This window comes from Bombus vosnesenskii, unplaced genomic scaffold (assembly GCF_011952255.1).
Source record: "Bombus vosnesenskii isolate JDL3184/JDL3185 unplaced genomic scaffold, Bvos_JDL3184-5_v1.1 scf7180000016261, whole genome shotgun sequence".
Taxonomy (NCBI): Eukaryota; Metazoa; Arthropoda; class Insecta; order Hymenoptera; family Apidae; genus Bombus; species Bombus vosnesenskii.
The window spans coordinates 731653-743772 of record NW_022884330.1 but is presented as its reverse complement, the minus strand read 5'-3'; the positions used below and the strand labels follow the sequence as shown (position 1 = coordinate 743772).

General features: G+C 43.1%; 2 protein-coding genes across 3 annotated transcripts; both read right to left on the bottom strand.

Annotated features, from left to right (window-relative positions):
* Positions 1-714: 714 nt before the first annotated feature.
* LOC117241654 lies at positions 715-4064 on the bottom strand. Its single transcript, XM_033507589.1, has 3 exons — positions 1906-4064; positions 1563-1775; positions 715-1268 (listed from the first exon to the last, which is right to left on the bottom strand). The coding sequence occupies exons 1-3, from the start codon at positions 2053-2055 to the stop codon at positions 807-809; spliced, it is 825 nt and encodes a 274-aa protein (XP_033363480.1). The 5' UTR covers positions 2056-4064; the 3' UTR covers positions 715-806.
* Positions 4065-4155: 91 nt separating this feature from the next.
* On the bottom strand, positions 4156-11711 carry LOC117241653 (venom carboxylesterase-6). Of its 2 annotated transcripts, none has more exons than XM_033507587.1 (9): positions 10841-11044; positions 9721-10016; positions 9445-9644; positions 8524-8720; positions 6068-6233; positions 5749-5939; positions 4704-4990; positions 4387-4594; positions 4156-4310 (listed from the first exon to the last, which is right to left on the bottom strand). In XM_033507587.1, exons 1-8 carry the CDS (start codon positions 11042-11044, stop codon positions 4396-4398), a joined length of 1740 nt encoding a protein of 579 aa, XP_033363478.1. In that variant the 3' UTR covers positions 4156-4310; positions 4387-4395. The 2 variants fall into 2 exon arrangements, with proteins under 2 accessions (XP_033363478.1, XP_033363479.1); XM_033507588.1 differs by lacking the exon at positions 4156-4310 and adding an exon at positions 11533-11711 and having other exon boundaries at positions 4396-4594; positions 10841-11120.
* Between the last annotated feature and the right edge of the window lie 409 nt (positions 11712-12120).

Genomic DNA, 12120 nt, shown 5'->3' with positions numbered 1-12120 from the left:
AAAAGACACTCCCGGGAAATTCCCGGAAAATGGTGTCGGTGCAGCTGGGTTCGCTGGTACCGCCATCTCAGAATCCTTGTTCATAGTCGTTTAATGAAAATGAACATTGATCGTTGGTAATGTAGGTTTCCTATTTCGAATCCCGTATTTGGTCAATAGCCGAACACCGCGTCCTGGTTCACGAGATTAGAGTCGTGATCATGGAAATTATTTTTTTTTTTATTTGGATGAATTTTAAGATCAATTCTCATTGAGAATTATAAGTAAATTTTTCTAGCGTGGTACTATGTCGTGTTTAATAAGTGTTTATCGTTATTCGATTCTAGTAGAATCTAGTGCTTAAATCTAAAGGGTAATGTCTTTTGAGCCCGCGGATCTGATTCGACGTGTCAAAAAATTGAGTAACCAGTGAGTTGTGGCGATTGTTAACTCTTACGTTATATCTATTACTGAATTTGGATATTTCTTCTTTGATCGTGGGTATCTTGAGGTCGCGATGTATTCGTTGGTAACATATCAAGGTGCATCTATTAAGGATCTTGGAGTTTTCGATTGAAATCGTTGAAGAATTTCTATGTTGGAATTATATGCTGTTCCCCATAGATGACGGTCGAAATGGAAACTAAATTTGACCAGAAAATTAGGAAGAAAACATGGCTACGAAATACGAAGGAAATAATCTCCTTTACATTTTTCCATTGAAACAACGATTTTCTTTTGCGAATGAACGTCCATTCTTAATCGTTTATACGTACACGAGTCTGCTTTTACGTTAGAATTTTGCTCCAGCAAGTACGATAACAATTCTACTTGCAGCCAAGCGAGTTTCTTTGTTTCGACGTTGTATCGACGGACGATACCTCGCCTTCTTTCGAATCCTCCGATTCTTCTTCCGCCTCTATCAACTTGCCCATCATAGCGGCCGAGTAATTTCCCCTTCCTGGATCGTCGAAGACGATTCGATCGTCGAGAATCCATAAACTGTAACGAATCTCGGAAAGAAGTTGGAAGCCCACGCTGCGCGCCCATGCTTGACTGGCACCGCACGTGAAAAGGCCACCGATCGCCCGTATTCTCAAAGACACCGCAACTTGCACGCAAGCGTTCAGCAACGCGATCTCCACGCCTTTCTCTCGATAAGACGGATGTACACAGAGAACGTATACGCAGTAATACTCCTGCTGACCGAACGTTTTGTGCGCGTTCGTTTGCTTGATCAACGTATTCAGCAGATGCATGATCTTGCGCAGACTCTCTCCTTGCAGGATCTACGCGATAGAAACGCATCCCCGTTAGAATCGTTAGACTAAAATTTCTTCTTGCAGTATAAAAAAAATCGCGTGGAATCTTTGGCAGGAATTTTCGAGTTTTGCAAAATTTCTTTCGCTCTTTCCACAATTTCCGCAGCTACCGCGTTGCGTTTCGTCGTTGATCGCGGCGTGGCACTCGTTAAAAACGCGTTAAGTAAGTGGATTCGTTCTCGAGGTTTTTGCCCCGTCGAAGCTTCGCTGGAAGGCTATCGCCAACGCGTTCGCCTTTCGCGGCGCAAATCGCGATCGTACCTGCACACGATGGTAAGTGTCGGTTTTCTCAGGGTCGCTGTTAATTCGCGCGACAACCGCTCCAACCACACGCCCAGATTTCATACTGGTAGCGATCAGGCTTGTCGTGTCCTTCATCCACGTTCTTACGAGCTCCAGGTAACCGTTCACCGACGTTTCATCTCGGAGCAACGAGGACGCCTTGCACATAGGCTCGTCGCGAAAGAAGTGGCGCTGTGGAAATCGGACGACGCTACAACCTCTCAGACCAGACACTTACAACCGGATACGAAGGTGGTAAAAAAGGTTGCGCGACAAATCTGCACGGCTTCGTACGCTGCGTGATTTCGTTTCGTAGCTAAACTTTGATCAGACGCAGAGCTTCGTCGTACTGCGACTCCCTCAAGTCCGATATTCTACATTCGGCCGACGAGTGCCATTCGAGAGGAGCTTTCATCCGAGTCTCCACTGCCAACGCGAATTCGTCTTTTTCCTCGATCACGTCCATTTCCATAGGTAGCCGATATCCTGCAGATTCGGTACACGACGAGCGTACTACGGTTAACTTAAACTCGCATTTCGCAGAGAAAAGAAACGAAGATCGCGTAACGCGTTAATATAGAAATTCCGAATGTGTCTACGAACGAATGCGTCGAGCCGAGGATTCGATAAGGGAACAACTTCAAAGTCGAGAATCGTCGGGAAGTTTGAAAGCAGCGTTAGGTGAAATTCGTGCGTGCGAAACGGTTGAAAATTTCCAATTGAAATTCCTTTATCAGAGATATCCTTCGGACAGTTTCTTTCAGTTTCATCGTAATATGTTTGCCAAGAGACAAAGCGCGAGAGACAATTCGATCGAGTCTCGCAGGCGCAGCTCGATCAAGGAAAGCGATTTCTTTTCGCTGAATCTTCGTATCCTGGCGATCAGAAAGTTACAGGAGAAGGACGATCCGTACACGGCGGACGCGTCTATGGTGTGGCAGAGACTGTCGGCGGGCTATCGGATCGTCGACCTTCGGTTAAACAGATTCATGCAAACGCTCCACTTTGTACTAGTACATCGCCGCCCGAAGTACAGTTTATTACGCTTAAAAGATATCCGTAAATTTCGAAGCAAATGTCTACTCGATCGCACCGATCACCCTATGCTATGTCGTACGCTCGTTATTCCAAATGGAAATAATTTCCTTTGCTCTTGTGCACCTTAAAACACCGATATTTCAAAGAAATTGCACGAATATGGCGAATGCTTCGGATTAGAGCGAATCAGATTAGAATCACGCGTGTTTCAGGCCTATTTCTGTCGAGCGGAACCGCTGCTTAAGGCCGTCGGTTTGTTCGACGACGCCGTCTCCATGAAAATGTTCATGAACGGGGTGTTCAAGCATATGGAAAGTATGATTAGCTTCTGTGCAATTAAAGAGGGAACCAACGATCTCGTAGGTGTACTCGTCGCCTCGATGTTCGAAAAATCTCAATGGTACATCAAGAAGGAACTGTACAGCATCGTGAAACATGTCTTAGTAAGCGTAGAAATCGTCGATGAACGATTAACCGTAATTAACGTCGCGTTTCAACAAACCTACGAATATCGTCGTTCGAGCTTACCAAAGGACCGATGGGTTCGATCTCGGTTTAAACAGAGATTTAACATTTACCAATTTATCGTTTAGCTGTTAGATTTACCATGTTCTTTCCTTTTTTTTTTTTTTTTTTTTGTAGAAAACGTAGCGATAAATGGTTTTCCGTTTGTAGCTAGGAGAGACGTTGCGTCAGGTAATGACGTTGAAAGGCTACGTCACTACCAAGGCTCGGACGCACGAAATAATGAACGTGGACGGACTCGTATGGATCGACATCCTCTGTGTAAAACCCGAGCATCAGAATAATGGCATCGGTACCGCGTTGGTACGTTCTTGCATGGCTCGAGCGAGTTACCTCGCGACCGCTTGCGCCGGACAATTCACTTCCGGAGCTGCCCAGACCATCGGTACGTTTCGTTTCGTCGGCCGTTTCGCGACGACGACCAAGCGGTTCGCGTCGTCTTTCAGATAACGCGTCAACGCGATCCGATACTTTCAGCCAGGAGATTAAATTTCCAAACGCTCTATGAAATACCGTACGAACATTTACACAAGGAGAAGAGCAAATTCAAAGTTTTCGGACACTGTCATCCGGAAAATTATTCTATAGCTTGTATGGCTGTTCGAGTGTCACGACCAAAGTTGCAGTTACCAATGGCGCTTAGTCCCACGTACGAGGAGAAACGAGCAAACGATCGAGCCAAGGCCAACAAGAAGCGAAAGAAAGCGAAAAAGAAAGAGTAGGACATATACCGCTACGCGTCCAGTGTATTTTCCTTCCAACGATCCACGTTTCTAACGTTGACTCTCGCCGTTTGCTTTTCTCGTTGTTTCACTCCGCTGAAAATCTTCCAACTCGAACGCGATTATACTTATTTTCTAAAATGGAAAACACTGGTCCGCAGATAGAACGTCGACGGACGAAACGTCGTAGCGGAGATGCAACGTAGCTGCGGAGTTACGTATTAAAAAAGTGTATAGCAATCACGAATCTTTCTACGATCATGTACGTATACTTTTTTGTACAACCATGAATATTAAAAGCATATATTGAACGTAAAATCGTTGGTTGTATGCCGAAGCAAGATCGTTCCCGATGGTAGAGTATCGACCTTCGACAATTTTGCGTGACTCCGATGCAAATACGATCGTGCGATACGATCGCGCCCGTGATTTTTAAAAGTACCTGAGAACAGAAATACAATTTACGTCGTACTGCATCCGGTGGGGCGTTCAACTTTACGATTCTTCGCGACACGTACTTTTTTTTTTTACAATTCGTCTTTCCATTGACGTTGGGTGTCAAAATCCACTCGTACCGGTAAAGCTTGCCAGAAGTCTATTCTCTCCCGCAGAAGATTCTCCGACATCCGAATGTCGTCTTGTCCTATGTGAAGATACTCGAGATTCTGCGTTCTAACCGGTTTCCATTTGATCGGTATCTGCTCCGACACTTCCGGCGTAGGATTGCTGCAATATTAATTAGTCTCTCAGCGCTCGATATCGCATCTTCCAAACAACGATCTAACGGATAGCCGACAAATTATTTCTATCGCGCGATCGTATCGGAAATACTTACCCGGAGTTCGCAAAGTTGTACCAAAGGCTCGTGAGAACGTCCACCATCTCGAGGTCCTTCTCGCTCAGCGGTATATCCTTGAATAATTGTTCTCCGACAGGAAACAGGTACTGAAGTTCGTCCGCGTGAGATACTCCGTAATTATTGTTAGCATCGCCAAATATCCTGCTGAAGGACGCGCTTCCTCTGTACGACAGATAGTAATAATACACGGGAGAAGACTGCTTCTCCAGATAGTTGCGCACCGAAGTGCGAGCCGCGTGAGTGAACCAAGCGTCGCTGAACATCTGTTAAAAATATTCGAACGATTACGACGAGCAGGAACAACTTATCGCTTGCCCCGAAATCAATCGTAGGACGTTGCAAACGTATCGGTCGAAAGATTTGCTAAATCTACTTTGACTCGAACAAAGATCGTAGCTGGCATGATATCTGCATCTTCGTAGCACGACGTATCCAGCGATCTTCGTTGCGGCGGTAAAAAGTTCGCTGCAACGTAGCTGTATACGTCGATGATTTCTGAGCAGCGAATATATCAAAAGACGAGCTAATTGCCAGGACCGATGGAAAAATAGCAACTTCGATAGAGTTGGCGAATAACGTCGAATAACATCGATCGCCGAATTCTGAACAACTTTTTCTACTTTATACAAAGTTGAAGATTGGATGTTGCGATTCGTCCGCGTGCGCGCGTGTGTGCGTCAAAATTGTAAGTACGTCGATGTAGTCGTATCGTCATCGACAAGTATTTACGCGAGTCACTACCTACTTCTTCGTATTTGAAATTCAACGACTGAACTTTTTATCGCCTTTTTTCATAATTTATACAGATGCAAATATTTAAAAGAACGTTGTCAAAATTCACGAGTACACAACACGTTGACAGCTGCGCTCGACCGCTATGATATCCAACACGTTCGTTCTCGTGTAACTTTGAAAGTAAAATCGACCACTCGTTATACGTCTAGGAAAAACTTGTTCAGAACGACGACCTTCGTCGCAAATTCTACTTTATTCGAACGCGTAAGTTTCGCGGCGAACTCACGTCGATCAGCTGGAATCGCGTGGAATTGTCAATGGCAGCCTGATCGAAATAGAACTTGCGGATTTCGGCGGCCACGCGTTTCTCTTCGCCTTTACGACACGTTTCGTCGAACACCAACGTCATCGGAGCGAGATCCAAGAAATTCTCGTCCAGCTTCTTAACCAGTTCTCCGTTGTCTCGTCCGTACAATCCTAATGAAAAAAGAAAAAGAAAAGAGAAAGAGCAATTATATCGGTCGTAAAGTTTCACGAAGAGAGATAACGTTAAAGATCTAACGTGGAACGAGAGAAAACGAGTCGTGCGCTTAGCCCGAAAGTACCTGGTACTATGAGCGATCCCTCCTCGGACATAATTCCTGTCATCCACGGAATGTCTGACAAGCGGCCGTTCCTCGACGTAACTGCGGGATCTTCCGTTAAGAATGCACCAGGGTGAACAGGTTCGATCGCAGGTTTGAAGTATATCACCGGACAGTAAGAAAATTCCTAACAGAGAAATAGAAACAGTCGACTTTTACAATGTCCGTATATCGATTCCCGAAATTCGGTTCCCAAAATTCTCTTACAACGTTATTCTAGATTTCGTGACACGGATGCTATACATAGATTTTGTTGGATCCTCGCTTTCACCGTTCTCCGTATAACTCGATATCGCCACGATAACTCGAGCGAAGCTGTAGAAACGCCGCCTATCCCTTGATTTCCATGATTTTTGGGTAATCGTAGAATATCTTGAACTTTCTCGTCTACGTTTTCTTGTACGCAACCGGTGGATTCGTTTGGTTTGCGAGATACGCGCGAGAACCTCGCCGCACTATGCGTTGAATTCCACTTATATCGAGTTGGCAACTAAGCGATCGCGGATTTTGTCATTAGGTGGTATTGACAAAATCTGCAATCGCTTAGTCGCCAACTCGATAGAAGCGGGCATGCGTCGATATTGGCTGCCGGTCGTTTATCTTCTGTTTACGAGCAACGTTTGCGTGAAACAGTAACGAATTAATCAGAAATATAATGGAACGACTGATCGATACTATTTTACGAAATAGAGCGATCGCTGTTATTTCGCACAAGACGCCTCGCAGCGTCCGCATCGAAAAATCTGAAAAATCGATGATATTCGTTCGTGTTACAAGTTACGACACGCGTTTTTTTGCAACCTCGCGTACACACGCTGTGCATAGAGTCTTTAAACTCGCCCGCGGCTCTCGTTTACAAACAGAGAAGACAAGCGGCCGGCAACCAAACCTGACGCATCCGCTGTCGTAAAAGTACGCTGTGTGATATTCCCAGTTTTTTCATCGATATCTTGAAAATTAAACGAAATCTGCTGTTATACGCGGAGAACAATTATACGTCGTGGAGTGATTTGAAATGTTAATTTCTACAATGTATGCAAAAGTCAGGGAGAACGGAACGTTCGTACGAGTTCATCGAAGTTTCAAGCGAAGCTCGAGCGTTGTTCGAATCCCCGAGAAACCCGTTTAGACGTTTCCTCAAAATAGAAACTTTCTTCTCTCTTCCGAGAAGGTAAAACAACGCAGTCGATTTGTCGCTTCGTTCCGAATCGCCTTTCTCTTCCTGTCGTGTCATAGCGCGTTCGCTTATTTTCCGACTTATATTTGATATTCTCAGATGTTTTCGATCCAAGTTTTCCTGCTACCTTTCGTATTTACTCAACGCGAGTAAACATATCGACCAAGAATTTACACGGAATATTGATTTTCGTTGCTATTCTGAAATGTTGCCGCGAGTGGTTACGTTAGCAAACGCAGGAACTGGTTTTCCAGAAGTTAAAACTGTCACGTTCAATATGTAATACGACGTACGTTTCTTTTCTATCTCGCAGCATATTTCTCAATTTCCCGACGTAACCAGTTCCCGTCGTGTTGCTCGATTTCGTAACCGATTTACATCGATAACGACGAAAACAAATTTCAAATGGAAGAATTCGTTCGAGATTTGCAAACATAAACGCGATTGTATTCAGAAGATTGATTTGCGGCGCATAAACATCTAGCTGGAAGCACGGTAGCGCGATGTATCGTATCGCAAAGGTACCGGTACACGCTATGAAATCACGCGGTTGCCTTTTTACCTTGTTTCGCTTAGCTAGCTGCAAATATTAATTGCGCGAATAACGTAAACTTATATAATGGAAGTCAATCTACGAACATGTTTCTCTTTGTATAGAATTTTAAACGCTCGATGTTAAATTCCAGCGTTAAGACTTCGTTTCTCGTGCGATGGTCTCGTTAATCGTAGAAAAAAAGCGATTGGTCACGAAACGTAATCTATAATTTACGAAATTATATATCAGACGTATTTCCCTTTGTTGCTTTCTTCGTCTTATGACTCGACATTCCTACCGAATCGTCTTACGTTGCTACTTCGTCGAAAACCTCAACTCGAAACGATCGTCCAAACGATCTCCACTATATTAACCCCTTAACCTACAACTACGGGCACAGCCCGTAGTACGATGATCGGACCAAACGTAGATCGGCCGAAAATTCTCCAATTTAAATCGTATGTTAAGTGGTTAAATGATTTGCAGTTTTACTATTTTCTCGAAAGTCGATAGCGAACCGTAATCGTCTCCAATATTTCAGCTTCGCGTAATCTCGTTTCTAGAATTTTATTATTCTACGCAATCTATGGGTTTACCGGTTATACGCGTCCGATATTAACGAACATCGTCGTATAGTCCTTCTTTCTCTCCTCCTAGAAAGACGGAATCTCCCAAAGTAGCGGGGAACAAGATAATATTACTTACTTGAAAAGATCGATCGGTTGCAATAAGCTCAGTGGCTTCTTTCGTACGCAGGCAATCGACGAGCTGCTTCGAATCTTTCGAAGGACAAGCCAGAAGTTTGGCCAGCTTCGTGGCCTTCTTTCTCGCCGAACCGGGTTTAGCCACGGCCCAGCGACAGTCGGCGGTACCACTTTGCGAGATAGCACGATGGAAAAGTCCTGTTTCGTACAAATGTTATATATATGTTTTGCCTAAGTATCGACAATGCCTTTTACGAATAAATCAAATTACACAATCTTCATCGTTAACCGAGAACGTGACGTTGAATAAATAATAGGATTACTTTACAGCGTGTAAATAATCCGATATCTTTTTCTATAGATTCTCTGTCCTTGAGCATTGTTCCTAGGATACCTGTTCTTCTTTATAAAGTAATGTGATATTTAAGATGACATTTGACTTTTAATTATTAAGGTTTAAAGAATTTTTACTTTTAATTATGCGCGACGGCCGCTACTTTTTTTATGAAACTTCGTATTCGGTACTTGTTCGAACGAGAGAATTGCATACGACGAACAACGTATCAGAGATCAGAACGCTTTGCACGCGTTACTTCTTTTCAGCTTGTCGTGTATCATTCGTTGCGCAATTTCGGAACTTGTCGTGAGTTTTACTACTATCGCGTGGTAATGGTATGTTTCAATCGTTCGTCACCTTTACGCAGCCTAACTCGCGACTTGCAATAGGTCACGGTAATACCCCGCACGTGCACTTCTTCTTTTCCTACCAGTTTCATCCGTATATTTTACAATTTATCGAAGGACGATATAATCTCCCCTGGGGACTAAAACGTACGTAACCGCTAAATTGGCGAAAGGGCGAATGTATCGAATTCGAAATGTACCTATACTGAGCAAGGCAGAATGAAGGATATAGGCTCACCTTTCGACAAATCGCTCATCATGTGGTAATGGGCACTTGCACCACCCGCGCTTTCCCCGAAAATGGTCACGCGATTTGGATCACCACCGAAGACGGCTATATTCTCGTGTACCCAACGAATGGACATTGCCTGATCCTTTAATCCGTTATTTCCAGGACATACTAGATCCTCCGTGCTCAGGAATCCTATTGGCCCGAGCCTATAGCAGATTTTCATAAGTTTAACGAACGTTGACAAACACGTTGGCATCGTTCAACACCGACGAATCGATTCACCTGTAATTTACGGCGACGAGAATCACGTCGTAATCCAATAAGAATTTAGGATGATAATAGTCGGAATGACCAGCGCCACAGACCCATCCGCCACCATGCAGCCAAATCATAACCGGATATCCTCCCTTTAATTTGTCTTCCGCAGTGGGCACTTTCGGTGTGTAGACATTCAGATAAAGACAATCCTCGTCACCGACGATCGCATCGTCGTAGGTGAAGATATTTCTTTGAACACATATGTTGGCATCGTCTTTAGCCGATCGTACTCCATCCCAGGCAGCTGCCGGTTTCGGAGCCTACATACCAAACAAACAAACGCACGTTGTTGTTAAAGTACGCTACCCCTAGCTGTTATAGTTATCCTTCTTTACTACAAGAGATGAAAAAATTCTCAACTTGTCGAGCTTTATTATCGTTGATAACGTCTATTGATAGTTTAACGGTAGCGTATCTACGTGTATAACAATAGAAGACGTTTTCTAAATAAATTACGACGTAAACCGTTTCAGGCGTGATGTAAATCCGTGAATTTGATTTGCATAAATAAATATTGAACTAAGGTGCTGAAAGTTCGTAAAAACTAGCGGAAATGTTTTATTTAAATTAAATTGCCTATTTAAATATATAATTACAAGGTTGGATATATAAATAAAAATAGATCTGTAGTTTATGGATAACGAAAAAAAAAAAAGGAAACTATATCTTTGCTCGACACGTTACAGTCGAATGTCGAGAATTCTTTGAATTTCCGCTCCAACGCTTGGCTCTAACGAGCAGAATTCTCGTATTATTATTTATCGCAGACACATTTCATCGAATTATGCTATCAAGGAAAATATCGCGGTATTAGGAAATCCTTTATATAATTCGATGGTACGTGCGGCTACACGTACCGGGAAAATCTTTTCAAGTTCATGACTAATTTGTGGATTCGCGTTTGAGAGGTAAAGCATAAGATACTAAAATGTATAGCACGATTTTCTACAATACGTGGTTCTTCTAATTGAAAAACCGTAATAATCGTCGAACTAAATTCGCTAACAAGACTCTCAAATAAGATTCAAGATCATCGTGAGAAGATCCGACGGAAAGTTTCGCCTTTAGAGATACAGCAACTTACCTCGAATCTGAGTTCTCGAACAGGCGGAAGCGCATACGGTATGCCCCGAAATCCGGCGAATTCCCTGCCCTTCCTTGTTCTCATAAACAGACCCGACAACGTTCCATTCTTTACTTTTACCAGCGGTGCGTTGGCTGCGATAAACTCGAACAAGCAAACGCACACCAAACAGAATTTCAACAGGTTTCTCAGATGTCTCGTCATCTCAAAACTGACTGAAAGAATCGCGCGAACACCGTGTGTGCCACCGCTTTTGTATCAAACTCTTCCTATCGGTGTGCTGTAAAAAAAAAAAAAGAAAAAAAAAAAGAAGGGGAAAGTAGAAGCAATTACGAATCAACGATTATACGTATAGATGATAATAACCGTGATGAATATAATGACTTCTGTAATAGTCGGCAATTTTTACTTCTAATTATACCCTGGAAAATACTGGATCAAACGTAGCGAGAGCAACTGTCCCATGGATATAGTCGCTGCGAGAAGGCTACTCGATTAATCTAATTAATAATTAACGATACGACGGACGGCTAATGACTCGAACGAAGCAATGACACACGATAATTAGCGCGAAGCGAATATGCCGAACGAATCGCTCTATCATTAGTCGAACAGATTTCTTATTAACGAGTCGCGTTGTTCTTTTATTTCGAAAATGCTTCTAAATACTGGACAAAAAATTGTATACGTACAATCGTAAATAGGTGATTTTTCGTTCGTTGTGTAAGCAACGGAATAAATTTTAACGTTACATACGATCGGAGTGAAACGCGTGTACGATTCACGAAGGCAAAATTACGACTGTTTCAGGTGAGAGTCGTTCCTCTGCTCGTTAGTTCGATCATGTTGGGACGCACTCTTCAACACTCACACGGTCACACGTATCTTAGTCATTATAGGTATTTCCGGTTGTTTCGCTGGAATCGGTAATAGTTGTTTCTTGAACAGTTACAGTTACTGCGCGGTACGACCTTTTCGTTAAGATACGGTACTAACATCGGAGGTAATATATACGGACTATCTACAAAACCATAACGTGAAAATGATAAACGGGATGGCACAGAGGCAAGAGGACGCCTCCCCTCCTTTACGCCTTGCATAACACTTTCAGACGATATCTGCGTTTATTTGCACGATTGCATTGGGTCTATCGAAAAGTAACAATAAGTATATTCAAATTGTTCAGTATTTTACTTTTTAATTACTAGTTGTATCTTTTTCAAAGTTAATTATCCTCTTTCGTTAAGGTTTGTACGTAACTGTGCGTACAAGGAAAGAAC

Coding starts and splice junctions, on each gene's coding strand:
- LOC117241654 (XM_033507589.1), bottom strand. CDS start 2,055: ATGGAAATGGACGTGATCGAGGAAAAAGACGAATTCGCGTTGGCAGTG. Junction 1,776..1,905: donor AAGCTCTGCGTCTGATCAAA/GTTTAGCTACGA, acceptor CGATTTCCACAG/CGCCACTTCTTTCGCGACGA. Junction 1,269..1,562: donor ACACTTACCATCGTGTGCAG/GTACGATCGCGA, acceptor TCTATCGCGTAG/ATCCTGCAAGGAGAGAGTCT.
- LOC117241653 (XM_033507588.1), bottom strand. CDS start 11,044: ATGACGAGACATCTGAGAAACCTGTTGAAATTCTGTTTGGTGTGCGTT. Junction 10,017..10,840: donor TTCGAGAACTCAGATTCGAG/GTAAGTTGCTGT, acceptor TTTGGTATGTAG/GCTCCGAAACCGGCAGCTGC. Junction 4,991..5,748: donor CGCGATTCCAGCTGATCGAC/GTGAGTTCGCCG, acceptor TATTTTTAACAG/ATGTTCAGCGACGCTTGGTT.